General features: G+C 42.3%; 1 protein-coding gene across 2 annotated transcripts; it reads right to left on the bottom strand.

Moving 5' to 3' along the window:
* Positions 1-7,189: 7,189 nt before the first annotated feature.
* On the bottom strand, positions 7,190-14,995 carry LOC105032628 (homeobox-leucine zipper protein HOX32). Of its 2 annotated transcripts, none has more exons than XM_010907118.4 (18): positions 14,342-14,995; positions 12,865-13,024; positions 12,263-12,378; positions 12,079-12,169; positions 11,888-11,983; positions 11,696-11,809; positions 11,494-11,577; positions 11,168-11,323; positions 11,007-11,081; positions 10,820-10,926; positions 10,534-10,726; positions 10,090-10,281; positions 9,908-9,988; positions 9,689-9,823; positions 8,800-9,131; positions 7,971-8,079; positions 7,674-7,823; positions 7,190-7,572 (listed from the first exon to the last, which is right to left on the bottom strand). In XM_010907118.4, exons 1-18 carry the CDS (start codon positions 14,572-14,574, stop codon positions 7,426-7,428), a joined length of 2,571 nt encoding a protein of 856 aa, XP_010905420.1. In that variant the 5' UTR covers positions 14,575-14,995; the 3' UTR covers positions 7,190-7,425. The 2 variants fall into 2 exon arrangements, with proteins under 2 accessions (XP_010905420.1, XP_010905421.1); XM_010907119.4 differs by having other exon boundaries at positions 8,800-9,128; positions 14,342-14,993.
* Between the last annotated feature and the right edge of the window lie 355 nt (positions 14,996-15,350).

Below are 15,350 nucleotides of genomic sequence, written 5' to 3'. Positions count from 1 at the left end.
GATAATAATTTTAGCCAGTTTATCAAATACATGATTTAATCCGATTTAAATGAAATAAATTTTATTCAATTTGATTAAAATTTGAAATATATATAAATTTTTAAAAAAAATAATGATATGTCCCAATATAAATCTAATTCGATATAATTTTAATATATATTTTTTAAAATTATAATAATTTTATATTATTTATATATATTTAATATATATTTTTATTTATTTAATTTTATTTAATTTAAAATGAATATGAAATGAGTATGAATAAAAAAATTTTATTATATAAATATAGATGGGTCCAATCCATATAAAATCCACTACCATCCCTGCCCTAAATTCTCCTTCGAAGGGATATATGATGATGATCCATTCCCTCCCTCCGTCCCCATTTAAGCCACCGGGATTCCAGCCGGCGCCCAACCAGGTCCTGCTGCCCGCCCCCGGGCCCACGCCGGTCTTATCTCATGACCCACGGAGATGATATCAGGTACAGAGAGAGATAAAGGAGAGAAGAAACAAGGGAGGAGTTGATGCTGGGCTGATTCGCTGCAGCGGATGCAGATTGGGGAAAAAGCTGGAGGGCAAAAGGAAAGCCCATACCTTTAGGTACAGATAGAGAGGCTCGAAAACCATTGCTTCTCTCCCCTACTGCTTCGGTACAGAAAGTACTTTTAGGCCGCGTTTGGATGGGAATGAGTCGGGATAACCTCCTATTCCTAGGGATCTCTCTCTCATATCATAAACCAACTACATTTTTTTTAAAATTTTTTATTCATTCTTAAATACGAAAAAATAGAAAGTAATTTTGTGTCACTAAATCCAAAATATAGTAAATGTTTTCTGTCCACTTATCTTTTTATCTGAAGTTTGAAAAATAATTATCACCCAAAATAAACCGATCCTCTTTACCTACCCGAACTTTTTATTGTTCCGTTCAAATTTATTCTGCAACCAGCCAGTCTTCAGCACGCCTCAAAGACTTCCAGCAAACACGCCTCATTGCCTAAGCGTAGCTCGGCTCCGTACCGTCTCTTAGTAGATTTATCGGTACCCGTAGATTACAATCACCGCATGCATGAGCATAATCCATGTTGCATGCATGCATGCCATGGCATGAATAAGTAAAATGACTACCCAGCCATGGCCCACAGTGGCAGTATCGTAATTTTGAAGAACGGAGGGGGCATTGGCAGCGGGGACTTCATACGCATGCGTCTGTGCCTGGCGCGCCTGACGGGGCGTACAGCAGCGAGGCTTTTGAGGACGGTGGGAGGGAGACCGCGGGCTGGCTCACGAGATGCAGACACGTGCCCCTAGAGGCCACTTGTAGAGAGGGGCGGGACCCACCGACAGCGACGGGAGCAGCACCGCCAGATGCTGCGCCTGCCATCGCCCTCGTTTATTCCCGACCACTCTGAGCTCATCGATCCGTACGCCATCCGTACCATCCCAGCCGTCCAATCAATGCGCCCTGCCCGCCTTTTCTTTTACTGCGATTGGACGTCTCTAACCGTCTGATTTGCGATCCCGTGTCAGAGATGCCATCACGCGATTGAATCGCATAGACAATATCTTTTCCGATTAAGGGTATTTCGGTAAAAGAATTGCCATAATCAATGAGTAAAGGTTGGGTGACGTGGCGTTCCGGCGGCATTGATTTCACCAGGGGGAAGAACTGGAGAAGGAAGCGAAGTTCAAGCGGGGGTACCAGACAGAATGGAGGTTCGGGAGGGAAGATCCCGCCGTGTCCTCTGACGTGGCAACCGTCAGGCCTATGGGACCCATTACCTAAGAACTAGTTGTTTTATTTTAATCTGGAGAGCCACGTTAAAAAAGAAAAAGAAATGGAGAGGGAGAGAGTAATAGATCTTGTTCGTCTGATGATGTCTGAGGGTCAATTTAATGGGTGCATCAAATGCTCAAAGGGTGAGTGTTTATTGTTAGAGTAATAGATAATTAATGAGTGCAGCTGGATGAACAGGAGAAGATAAGGTAGTGACATCGAAGACCGTGAGTGCTGTCGGGGGACAGGGTTATATGCTGATGATACGACCCCGCTATCCTTGGCTTGGCTCTATTTTATTATTATTAAATTATTAAAATGTTTCCGTGCTGAGATAATGTCGTAGGTGTAGGTAGGAATGCTATCACCTAGGTTTGACACGTCCGAATTCGGTCAAATCATACGGTCATTCCTAAGCTTTTTGCTAAAAAATGCACCTGGGCTAGATTTAGATGTAGGGGGTAGGGGCGGCTACATGGGGTGGGTGGAAGTAAGTCACGTGATGGGTGGGCGTAGGGAGATGAGAGGATCGGGGCCGTCGATGGATGATGGGACAGGGGTTGATGCGATGTAGCCTACAGAATGGTTGATGGATGCCAGTCTCTGAGAGGACGCGACTTCTCGCTGTTGGTTGCATGGAATGCGGCCCTGGCTGGAGGTAGGACCATTCGGCATGTTTAAAGTATGGTTGTAATTTTGGATGTAATCCAGGCCAGATTTTGTGCAGTAAGACCTCGATGATGCAACGAATCAGTGGAACTCAACTTAATGCAAGCCTACCAGTTAAAAATTAGATAACAAGTATTGACTTGTAACTGAGTTCGTATAGAATCCCTCTTTTTAAAGGATATCGGGGTATCTCATTAGAACATTATTTTTATAAATTTTTTTAAAAATTATATATTACAATAAAAAAAAAATATAAAATATAATCAAATATATAGATCAGTCAAAAAATTCATCTTTACGAAACATACAAGCTTCACTATGAAAAAGAATCACATTCTTAACTCTTGTACACCCAATCTCTCTCACAATAAGAAGCTCTCACTCATAAAAGGTCTATCTCTAAAAAAACTCCTCTGAATCTTTGAAGCAACCGCTGTCTGCTGTTGATAGTCTGTCTGAAGTCTCTGCTCCTTCTCTCTATCGGCACCTCTTCAGAGCCTTCCGTTGCTGCCTCCCTCGCAACTGCTACTCAGGTTCCACCGAACTCACCATAGGCCACACAGATGCCAAGCCTCTGTTCGCCATAGGGTCTTTTAAAACCCTAAAACCCTTTTTGGATTGGAGAACCACTTTTGATCAGACTCCAGATGCTTCACGACCATCCGATCAGCACCGTAAGTCTCCTCAACCGCTCGATCACGCTCGATCAAGCTCCATCAGATCCAGATCACGCCTGCAAGCCATCTGCACCGTTCGATCGCGTACTAGATCAGATCTCAGCCATCCAATCGTGCCCAGTCCATGCAATAGTGTAGTGGACCGTGAGAAAACATGGTCGGTCCACAGTCAATGGTGAGAAGCAGGCGAAAAATGCCCGTTCGATCCACCGCAGCTCCCATGGACCATCGGTCCACGCACCGCGTGTGGACCGGGTGAGAGATCCACACGGACTGCACCTACACGCGCCTACCTGCTCCATCTGCTGGGCCGTACGCTCGCAGCCGGCCCGCGCACTACTACCCGCGCTCCCTCCACCGCTCTGATCTCCGTGCAAACTTCCTTCGAGTGTAACTTCATCCGGACTCCATTTAGGCTGATCTTGAACTCGTTGGATTTTGTTCGTCATCTTGGATCTTGCTATGAGCATATTGTGGATCGAATCTTGAGGCACCAAATCTTAATAATTTTCATCTCGACTTGACATTTGACTTCCTCCTAACTCTGAGAGCTTCTAGATCTCTTCGTCCCCATGCCCTGAGGCAATCGCATGCTGATCATAGATGGGCAAATATGAGAGTCAAGATAGGTCGCTCGATCCCATCTCCATCGTATACTATGCTCCTCCTAATCTAAGACCTACTCGAAGTGTCCTCCTATGACAATAAGAATCTCATCTTGCGATATCGCCTCTCATCCTCTCGAGTCCGCATCTTATGCTCGATCCATCTCTATCTGGAGCTCTACCTCGCTCTGGGCTCCTAGTTTCTGAAGCTCCATCTCGCACTGGGCTCTCCACTAGGTAGTAACGTCCTCTCATTCTCTTTTTCTTCTCCAGAATAATCCTATCGCCACACAACACTTTCAGGATTCCTCCACCAGCAACCGTTCTGTAGCCTCTCGAATCAGTCTGCTTAGTGAGATAAGATTCCATCTAAAATCGGATATATATCTGACCTCCCCTAATCTCCTCACTAAACCATCATATATCCTCCAGCTGACCGTCCCGTTGCCTCTGATCACATAGCTCGATCTATTTGGCAGATAAACAATGCCCTCACTACTCTCTAAGAAGTCAAACTGCTCTTCTCTACAACATATATAATAAGTGAATGCAGAATCTAAAATCTACTACTGGAAAGAAATAGATACCTCATCAGATATCTCCAGGATATCATCCTCTGACTCGCTATTGGCCGTCGTTGCAGTAGCCTTCGTCCGATTTCTGAGTTGAGAGCAATCTCTGGCTAGATGTCCTAACTCGTCACATCGGTAACATCTGATCTTACTCAAGTCCCTCGTCCTGAACTTGGACCGTCCTCGTCGCAATCTCTTCTCGCTCCGTCTGTCATCTCCTGCTCCTCCAAAACCACCAAAGCTGAGCTATCACCTAAGCTCGAAGTCGAGTTCTTCCGTCTAAGAATCTCGTTCTGGAGAATCACTACGGTGATCTCGTCTATCTTGATGGTGCTCTGCCCCACTAGAAGAGCAGTTACCAAGGACTCATACGAAGGAAAAAGCAACGCTAGCAAGACCAGTGCTCTGGTTTTCTCCTCAACTTTCTCACCAATGCTGAGGTCGGTGAGGATCTTCTGAAAGCGGTTAAGATGCTCCTGTACATTCTGTTTCTCAATCATCCGTAGCTAGTAGAACTACCTCCAGAGGAAGAAAGTGTTGGTAAGAAACTTCGTCATGTACAACTCCTCGAGCTTCGACCACAGCATCGTTAGAGAAAATTCGCCAAGCATATTGATCATCACCTCATCTCTACATCTGTAGCCATCTCCAATTCTACACCTCCATGATAGTTGGCTTCTCCTCGTATAAGAGAGTATCGATCAATCTTTGCTAGATGAGCACGTCCTTCACCTTTGCCTATCACAAGGAGAAATTGCTCTTTCCATCAAATCTGTTGATCTCCATTTTGATTGAGCATGTCTTCTTCATCTTCAATCTTGATCACCACCATCGCAACCTGCATCCCGATACCACCTCTCTCTGATACCATTTGTTGGGATTGTCTGGCTAGGACACCACCTCCACAGGATTTTTTTCGATATCACGCGTCGCGATAAGAAAAAAGAAGAAATAAAACAGAAACACAATCAAATATGTGGATCAGTCAAAAGGCTCACCTCCATGGGACATGCAAGCTTTACTATAAAAAAAAAATATAAGAGGAGATCACATTCTCAACCCTTGTACATCCAATTTCTCTCTCAATAGGAAGCTCTTCCTCACAAAAGCTCTCTCTAGAAAGATCCTCCTGAATTTCTGAAGTGACCACTGTCTACTGCCTGATAGTCTGCTTGAAGTCTCTGCTCCTACTCTCTATCGACACCTCTCCAAGGCCTCCTGCTGCTGCCTCCCTCGCGGCTGCTGCACAAGTTCCACCGAACTCACCACAGGCCACATGAATGCCAAGCCTCTGTTCGCCACAGGGTCTTTTAAAGCCCTAAACCCTTCTTGGATCAGAGAACCATTTCTGATCGGACTCCATATGCTTCATGGCTATCCAATCAACACTGCAAGTCTCCTCAACCACTCAATCACGCTCAATCAAGCTCCATCAAACCCAGATCACACCCGCAAGCCATCTCACCGTCCGATCGGTGCCAAATTAGATCTCAACCATTCGATCGCGCTCGGTCCACGTAATAGTGTCGTGAATCGTGAGAAATGACCCCGAACACCACCGATCCACGGTGGACTGCGAGAAGCAGGCGGAAAATGCCCGTTCGATCCACCGCGGCTCTCATGGACCACTGACCCACGCACCGCATGTGGACTGCGTGAGAGATCCGTGCGGGCCGCACTTGCACGCGCCCGCCTGGGCCGCACACCATGCGTGCCCGTGCATCCGCATGCTGGACCATGAGCTCTCTTCGTCGTAGCCTCTGCCGTCCTTCGCCGCTTCGATTTTCGTACAAACTTCCTTCGAGCGTAACTTCTTCATCCAGATTTCATTTGGGCTGATCTCAAATTTGTGGGACTCTATTTATCGTCCTAAATTTCGTTGTGAATTTATTGTAGATCGAATCTCGAGATATCAAATTTTAATAAAAATAAATTTTATTTAATCTCCTGACGACGAGAACGAACTCCATACATGGCCATTGGATCACTTCAGGTGGCAGAACTTGTTGATCACAGAGACGGTAGGATGGCAGTGGATATATCGTTAGACTATTAATCACACTCAGAAAGAGATTTTATAGAAATTTTAATGAAATAATCATATATCAAAGTTGGTATCTTTAGTTAACCAGAATCTCTTATATTTGTAGACATCCAAAGGTTGCTACTGATATTCTTTAGCCGTCCCAAAGACGACTCTATGAGTTTGAATCAAAAAGAAAACTCTTTAAATCTAAATTTAATTCAAACTTTTATTTCTTGTTTATTTCTTCCTTTTTTTTTTTTCTGAATAGGAAACGTCCGCCACTTTTGAAAATTTTAATCTATCATAAGATCCACACAGTAAAAACATGATTACCATAAAATACCAACAAAACTGAGTACACTGGTACAAGTTGACATGGCCGCCGGCCTTTGTCGCTCGCGAGAAATGTGAGGATAACTTAAGGTTAAGCTAGATTGTGTGGCTAATAAATTTCTGAGGCTCCAAATAATCAAACTCTTGAGACACCAGGAACCACAGACACGTAGCACACAAAGAAAAGTTGCTTCACACCCATCAAGAAACTCTTATTTCATGAGTACCATATGTAGGACGAGATCACCTTTGTTCCGTCAACGGACATCCCTAGATGGCCGTAGGGAGAATATACAAAAATAATCATAACAGAATGGTTAAGATTTAGAGAACCTTGTAGCCTACATACCGCGGCTGGCCATACATGAATTATATTCCACGACACCTCGTCATTGGGAACCACTACAGAAAATTGGCTGCTTTAAATCCACTGGGTAGACGAGCATTTTAGATCAAGCAACAAACATCAAGGACACCCATCTGATGCTAGCAAAAAGAACATATAAGGCATACCAACGTAGTTCATGCATCCATGCAATATGAATCTACAGTGAATTTACAGAAAAACAAGAGGCATTAAACACCACAGAGTATCATTTTAACTTAGAATAATACTGGTCTGATGTTCCCATAATATATAGATAACAGGTACCAGGAGAAGCCCTCAGATGACTCCAGAGGCATAACATATACATATATGCGTGTGTGGATGCTAGAGTTCATCCGGGTAAAGCATACTAGGGCTGCAAAAGCCACAGGTGACTCAAACAAAAGACCAGTTCACGAACATGAAGGCCAAGCAATGGTGTGAATCCTCTTCATTCAGTACTTTCCATGCCACAGCCTGTTCGTAGGATACAGGCCTACCCATGCTTGACAAACAGATGCCAGCCGGGAGATAAGCAAAACCCTAGAAGAAAGGAACAAACACGTAAGCCAGTGAAATTGAATTAAGTTCCCACAGGAAAGAGCAAAAATGATTTAGAAGAAAGTCGGCGCTCTTGTTCTTACCTGTTGCATTATCTTGGTGAACTCTGAGCAAAGCACCTTCCGGCCACTATCATCAAGAATCTTCTCCAGCGTTATATCTTGCAAAGCTATAAAAGTGGTTTCCAGCATGTCAAGACCAGCCTGATTTGCGAAGGTAAAAACTGGGGAAGACTGCAGCAGAAGCAATTGTGTTTCATAGTGGGAACACTAAAATCCAAATTTGGATGACAAAGCACAAAGGGAAGAAAGGAATTTTATATTACATAAAAATCATAGGAGGATGATTTTTATCAAGTCCGAAGGAAAATTTACACTTGCCTTCAAAGAACAGCATAAAATTGCATCAGAATGGTGCCACAGGAGTTTCAGCAAGGAGTCACTGCCTGCCTGCGAGTCGGCCCGAAGGAGATCTACTCCAATATGAAACCTGAGATATTGTGAACAAAACAATGGCAGCACAACATAAATCAGATGCGAAAGGATTTATCTTACACAAATGAGCAATCTAAGCCTCAAAAATTAATCAGTGATTATCTACAACAATAGTCAGTTTGAATTTCAAATAGAGAGGATTGATCTTTAAACAGCAACTATTTTTTTCAGAGAATTGAATGGCACGAACTTGGAAATAGCATACTTGTGAGAAAGGAGTAGAAAGATGACACTAAATAATAATCTATCCGATAGATAACGTCCGGGTACCTAAGGCCAAAATAAAAGGAACTCGATATCCACAGTTGCCCATCCTGATTATACATTACTTGAATGAAGCTAATTATTGGATCCACCAGACATCAAACATTTTCAGAATCAATTTTTTACAACAATTTACATTAAGCATATTTGCCTGAATTGCAAAAAACTGCCGTGGCCAAAATGTAAACTGTACCCACACCCACAACAACAACCATCAAGTTTTTCGTCACAACTGTTTATGGTCATGTTTACAAAGATGAGATTATATTGATAAATTCCATTAGAAAGTGAATCGTAAGGGGCCTATGAAGGCCCTTGCCAAAGTATACCACTATAAACTTATGGGTGTTCTTAAAGTTCAAAAAGGATATGCCTGTTTGACATTTTATTAAAGACTAATAAGCTTAGTTCATGCAACATTTACAAATGAAAACAAAATCAAAGACAATACCTGTAGCTCCGCGAAATCCATCTTGCTAGGGTATGTGCTTCAGGAGAACCAGGATGATGCTTCATCCCTATCTGTGAGCCAAGCCTCGAAGGTGCAATTGCCATCGCAACTCTCTGAACAGAGGCCACCACACTTCTAACATATTGCCGTGCCATTGCTGCCACACTTTCTTGGAGATGATTCTCATATGTGAATTGGAATGCAATTGTCAAGACAGATCTCAGGTTATAAGTGTTTGAAGAATTCTCGCCAGAAGAGCGGGCTGCAGCACCAGATCCAACTTCAAGTGTGGATGCTAGGTCAAGGGTTCGATTGACAGTGGGCGAGTCCTGCTACAAAAATATGGCATTTGAAATTATGCCACTAGACATAAAGCTATTAAACATCAAGATGCATTTGTTGGATAAATAAATATTGGTGAAGCAATCACTGCATGCATTGAAACTGAAAGGGTAATATCGGCAGCTAAATAGGTATGAGCAATTAATAGGTAATGCATGAAAAGTATTCACCTTATCATTCAATTCAATTTAGTTAGCAGTGTGCCCGTCACATGTGCTTTCACTTGCTACTAATGCCTATAACGACTATGGCAGGCAGAAGTCCATGACATAGGCAAGCTAGTCATATGTTAAAAACATGAAATGATTGACCAAACAGAACAAAACATTAAAAAAAGGAAAAGGACCACAAGCACTTCAGATATGGATTGGCATTTGGAATAATCAACCATCTCATGTCATGCCCCACAATACAGGAAAATTGAAAGAAAAGAACTCATAAAGCTCGCTTAAATTTATAAACTAAATCTAAAAAGCTGATCATGGAGAAAATAATGGCCTTTGAACCATGAATCGCTTTAAATAATAAACAAGTTTAGTTACCCAACTGTTTTAGGATCCAGTGGTATGACACGGAATCCCGAGGGCAACAAAGGAGCATCATCAGCAAAAGATTCATCTATAGGTGCAAATACAAGCTGTGCACATGCGCCAACTGCATTTTCATCAACTCCACTACAAAGCTGCCATTATAAGGAAAAGAAATTAAGCAAGTCGAGATCTAATTCCAAAGACTAAAGGCCATCATCATATTTCAACACACAAACCTGCAGCAAATACATGTCTCTTGACAAAACTACTTCCTCCTGGTTGAACCCATGACCCTCAAGCCTAATCACCTCCAGAAACTACAAATGCAAGCAGATAAATTGTTATTGCTATAAAATATGAGCACCAAAAAAACAACATGAGCACATGGAATTGTTTTTTACTAACAAGGTCAGATTACCTCTTCATGTTCAATGGTATGAGCAAGGGGTAATATGACTTGACCACCCAGAAAACCACTACTAGCCCTCACACCAGGAACAGCATATGGGCTAGCCCTCAAAGATGCAGCAGAATAAGCATCAACACCACAGTCAGCCCACTCAGAACGGTGCTCCCGCAGAAAACGAACGAGTAAAGCAGGTGGCACATTCTAAATCACCCAAAACAATGTATTATTATACTCAGGTTTCATCCAAGAAAAAATGACGCAACCACTAATTGAACAAACCAACCAAAACTTCAAAAAAAAAAAAAAGGTTTTTATCCCCACAATGTTTTATAAAAATTTTAGTGATAATATGGGATCTTTGCAAAAGCTGAAGTATGTAATTCACATATGCGGTAAAAAAGAACCCATCAATTTTCTTTTAGCAATAAAGAATGCCAATGGCGAAAGTTAAACCTGCAGCAACATGGATGCCTTTGCACATAAGATGCCACCGCCCATGGCAGAAAACATTGTTGAAGAGTTGACATGAGACCCAAGAAGCTTGTTGGGCGATGAATTTATAGTGATCGTTACATCCTCAACCCCATCGCTACCCATTAATGACCAGCCATCATCTGTGAACCCGTTCACAGCATCATTGAAACCTCTGCATTTATTCCAATTAGATTTATGTCAAATCAAAACACTAGTAAGATTAAGCAAGAAATAATGAACCAGCAGCATGTGGCAAGGAGCATACCTGCTCAGTCTCTGGCTAAACGTCCTCAATACAGCAGGTTGACGTCCCCCACCATAAGAAATTTCACCACTTGTTTCTTGTGCAATTTGTCGTATATGACGCAATGCCTAATAAAAAAGAGTCCAACAGTAAGCCAAAATTACTGCAGCGCTACAAGAACAAGCTCATATTACGACAAGAAACATACAGCAATTGTCATTTTCTGTGCCAGAATTTTTGGTGACTCATACAAGGGCCTCAGCACCTCAGGCACGCTCCAAGCCTAAAGCATAAGGTAAGAAAGAATTCAATTATGAAAATGTCATCCTGGCCAAGTTGATAAGGGATTTAAGCATGAAGAAAACTTACATCCAAATCAATATGATCGACAATGTGAATCATTGAACCACCACCCTCACATGGTCGAATTAGATAACCACTGGGAAGCATCTCAGCTCTAACAAAATTTGAAGCAGGTGGTCCAGCAGGACCACCAGTGGAAGGAGTCAATGATCTCTCACAGATCTACAAGATTTAAGTTACAGACTTGAGGCTTAATACAAGAATTTAAATGAGAAAAAAAAAAACATAAAACAAGAAGAGAAATAACAGAACTCAAATAGAAATTTGACAGGGCATGAGAGGAAATATGTTCGGGACAAATGCAACTAAATTCATGGAATTAAGTTATTTACCACAAGACTGCCATCTTCGAGACCAGTAGTGTATCTAAGCGTCCAGAAGTCACGTGCCGATGCCAAAGTAGTAGGAGCATATGTCTAATATGGTAAATAAGATAATACAGAGAAAAACAAGTTATAACACATTGCATCTTGCAACATTCATAGAAAAAAAAAAAAGAAAAACTAAGGTAATTACAAGACCATAAGCACAAACCTGCATGTATATAAGCTCAATATTCCCTCCATTTCCAGTAGGAATTACGGTCAGCACATCAAGGCAACGGCAATCGCGATACCAAGATGGACGATCTTTGAGGATCTCTGCGACCTGTAAAATAATAATCTATGGTATCATGCGAGGAAAAAAAACTTGTAGCTGATAGACTTCTTGGAAGGATTGGCTTACCTTTGTGGGTTCTAGACTCACAAGACCACAGGCTCGTGCTGCTACCCCACTGCAATTGTGGGAAACAGCAATGATTCCAATAGAATCCGGACCAGGCTGCAATCATAAAACAATCAAGAAAATGAAACTTGAGGTCAGAATTTGATATTAAAACTCTTAAGTAAATGTCCAAAATGTTTCTTTTCAATTACCTTCATCCCAACCATCTGAACCCAATCGACAGCAGTTCCAGTTGCCTTTGAAAGGAACTCTGCCAAGGTCTCCTCAGCAATTGCGAGTAGACTGTCAGAGAAATAACCACAAAAGCAACAAGTGAGATGGAAGACAAGCAACTAGACAACCTCATGGAAAAATACAACTAGGTTGATAAATTACCCAGCTGGGTTGTTGGCATCCCTTTGAGGATGCTGAGGTGTTGGGTTTTGTTGATGGTGGTGCTGACCACTCGTCACTACAGACTCACAGCTTGTGTCCGTAGTTGCTACAGATGCCTGCATGATGACAAGCAGAGATAGATCTCAGTTCATAGGAAAGTAGATTTAATAAGAATGTATGATAACCGATAATGTCCTCAACTAGAACAGTGAAAACCTTTCCTAAATGCTCTTCATTGTAAACAAGAGTCGTGCGCATAACTCTCTAGTCCTTAAAAAGTATGGAAGTAAAACCTCTTCAATCCAGCTGACAAATAATTGATCAACCTTGCAATCAGATATTAAAACTTTTAATTCATGAGTTAAATTGATCATTAGATCAAGAGAACCTCAAACCAAGCAATCTTCAGCCTTAGAACAATGTGTGAAGCATTGAGCATACTTACCAAAAATGTGCATAGAGAACATAATGAATGCTAGAAAATAAAAGGAAATTACAAGAACAAAAGTGAGGAGAAAAGACCAGAACAAAATATGATCCAGATGCATGCTACTCTGAAGCCTTACAGAGGCAATAGGCAAGGGATGATATAGCATGCTTACAGTATGTAGTTGCTGGCGCATATATCCATTCTCATAAACAAGTTGCGACACCTGTTTCTGCAGCCGGTCATTTTCCTCCATCAACAGCTTGTTCATGGCAGTCAGCTTTCTATTAACCGTCTGGAGACGAGATGCTTCCTTTCTTTGTTTCTCCCGGCATCTAATTTTCCAACGTAAAATAACAAACATCAAAGGCTTAAAAAGTAAAACACATAGAAAGAAAAGTATTTCCATGTCATTCTAATCCACATCAACCCAAAGTGAAATTCTGAGCAATCTCTTATCATAGAACGCCACAGGAAACTAGACATTAAACTACAAGCAGATGATATTGAGAGTACAGACTATTATAAAAGATGTCAGCATTGAAGCCTCATTAACTTTTGGACTCTCAAGTCATTTTCCCCTCAACTGGTGTTGGTTCAGTGCCCTCTACTCAATGATTACCACCATATTCCATGTCAAAGGCTTTAAATAGCAAGACAAGCTTCTAGCACCAAAAACACTGCTCTCCTACAGTGCGATTTGGAGCTCTAATTTCCAAGAAAAAGAAGGGTAGATTGTGTCAGGGCCAGTTTCAACAGAAGTTTAATGAACTTTCATTTTGAAGTCGACTCCATCATTTGTTGTTACTAGTTCAGACCCCTTCCACTGTATCATCACTTAGCCTTTCGAGGCAAAACTTGAAAACAAAAGAAAAACCTCCTAAGACGAGATAACTCCTTTCGAAGTCAATCCAATGAATGGCCTTCAACATTTTCCAGATTATATAGAAAGCAAGATTGCCTGAGAACCATGACAAACTCCTCATAAAACAAAGAAACACTGAAAAATGGAAACATTTAGATCCGACAAATTTAAAAACAGTAAAATTTATGCATCCAATGATTCCAAAAAAAAATCCAGATAAAAGGTGTACTGTTCATCAGCAGACGTCACAAGTACCAGAGGACACTTTATGATAGCAAATTAAGACAAGAACCATGGTTCGAATAAAAGGACAGAAACATTTATACCGCAGAAAAGAAAAATACTTTTATATAAAAACAACTTATAAGCAAATCCACGCAAATTAGTACAGGATTTCAGCATAAAAAACCAATATATTCTTGGAACAAACATTTTAGTGCGAAAATGTAGTAAGACAACATTAAAAATCGAAGTAATCGGAACTGATAACCAGGAATCACTCAAAACGAATGGAAAACAGAACTACTTATAATAAAAGCGGCAGCTGGGTCATTTACTTCACAAAATAAAAAGATCTCAAAATCCCCATCGAGTTCTTAAAGATCCTCGCCTTCCAACCCATTACCAAAACCCCTTCTTCCACTAAAAGTCAGACGAAGAAAGAAAGAAGGAAAAACCACGGAAAAACTCAAGCCAACATGATATCAAGGGAAAAAAATCTCGAAATGAAACCATTTTTTTGGTCAAAACCAACAGTTGTACTGGTTTCTGGCCTCTGATTCTTTACCTGCGGTTCTGAAACCAGACTTTGATCTGCTTAGGCTCGATGTTGGCGAGAATCGGGCACTCGCGGATGAGCTGCTGCCGCCGCATGGAGCTGGGCTTGGGGCACTCACTGTAGACCCTCTCGAGCGCCTCCACCTGTTCTGGGGTGTACCTCACATACTTTCCCGCGTCAATCCCCTGCTGTGTCTTCCCCGCCTCCTTCCCCGCTCCCTGCCCCGCCGCCACCATCGCCATTTCCCCCCGAAAAAACCTAGCAAAAACCAACTTTTTATCCCCAAAATAGCCCCAAAACCCCCTTGTTCCGGCACCTCGGCGGCTGGAGAGTAGAAGCGCCGCCTCCCTCCGGCATCACAAGCTCAGACCCTCGCCCCCTCCGCCGGTACGCCCACAGCGGCACGGCGGAACCCTAACCCTAGCTTCTTCCCATCTCCCACGGCGGCCATTTTGAGATATACAGAGAGAGGAAGAGATGGAGAGAGAGAGAGAGGTGGGGGGAGGTGGTGGCCAAGGAGACGAGACGAGAGCACTTTGGTGCTTCGCTTTCGCTTTATTTGGTTTTTTTAACGCTCTCTCGCTGGCCGAGTTGCCGAGTGGAAGGCTTGGCGCTGCGGCCGCGACCAACTTTAAAGTGGAGCGGCGATGCACGGGGGCGATTTATGGGGCCGCCTCTGCGGGCTTCGCCTTAGTTTAAGAATTTTCTATTCTTTTGAAGAATTGGGGAGGATTTTTTAACTTGTTTTGTTTTTTCTGGGCAGCTGTTACCCTTGCTTTGCCTCTCTCACACACACTCTCTCTCCTCTGCGGTTGCTGCTGCTGCTGCTGCTGCTCTCAGGAAAAGTACTTTCTCTCTCTTCAAAGTTTTTCAGCATAAAATAAACGAAAGGACAGAGATTGTTTAATTGGGGTTGGATTATAAAATATTTCGGTGGCCATGAGGGGTATGTGCGCGCATGGTGATGTATGATGGGGAGTGGTGCATACATGGGGCGGTGTACTTCCATCTAGCTTAC

This window comes from Elaeis guineensis, chromosome 2 (genome assembly GCF_000442705.2).
Source record: "Elaeis guineensis isolate ETL-2024a chromosome 2, EG11, whole genome shotgun sequence".
Taxonomy (NCBI): Eukaryota; Viridiplantae; Streptophyta; class Magnoliopsida; order Arecales; family Arecaceae; genus Elaeis; species Elaeis guineensis.
The sequence above is the reverse complement of the archived record's forward strand: the minus strand, read 5'-3'. Positions and strand labels throughout refer to the sequence as shown.

Coding starts and splice junctions, on each gene's coding strand:
- LOC105032628 (XM_010907118.4), bottom strand. CDS start 14,574: ATGGCGATGGTGGCGGCGGGGCAGGGAGCGGGGAAGGAGGCGGGGAAG. Junction 9,989..10,089: donor ATACCATTGAACATGAAGAG/GTAATCTGACCT, acceptor TTGCATTTGTAG/TTTCTGGAGGTGATTAGGCT. Junction 7,573..7,673: donor TCACCAAGATAATGCAACAG/GTAAGAACAAGA, acceptor CCTTTCTTCTAG/GGTTTTGCTTATCTCCCGGC.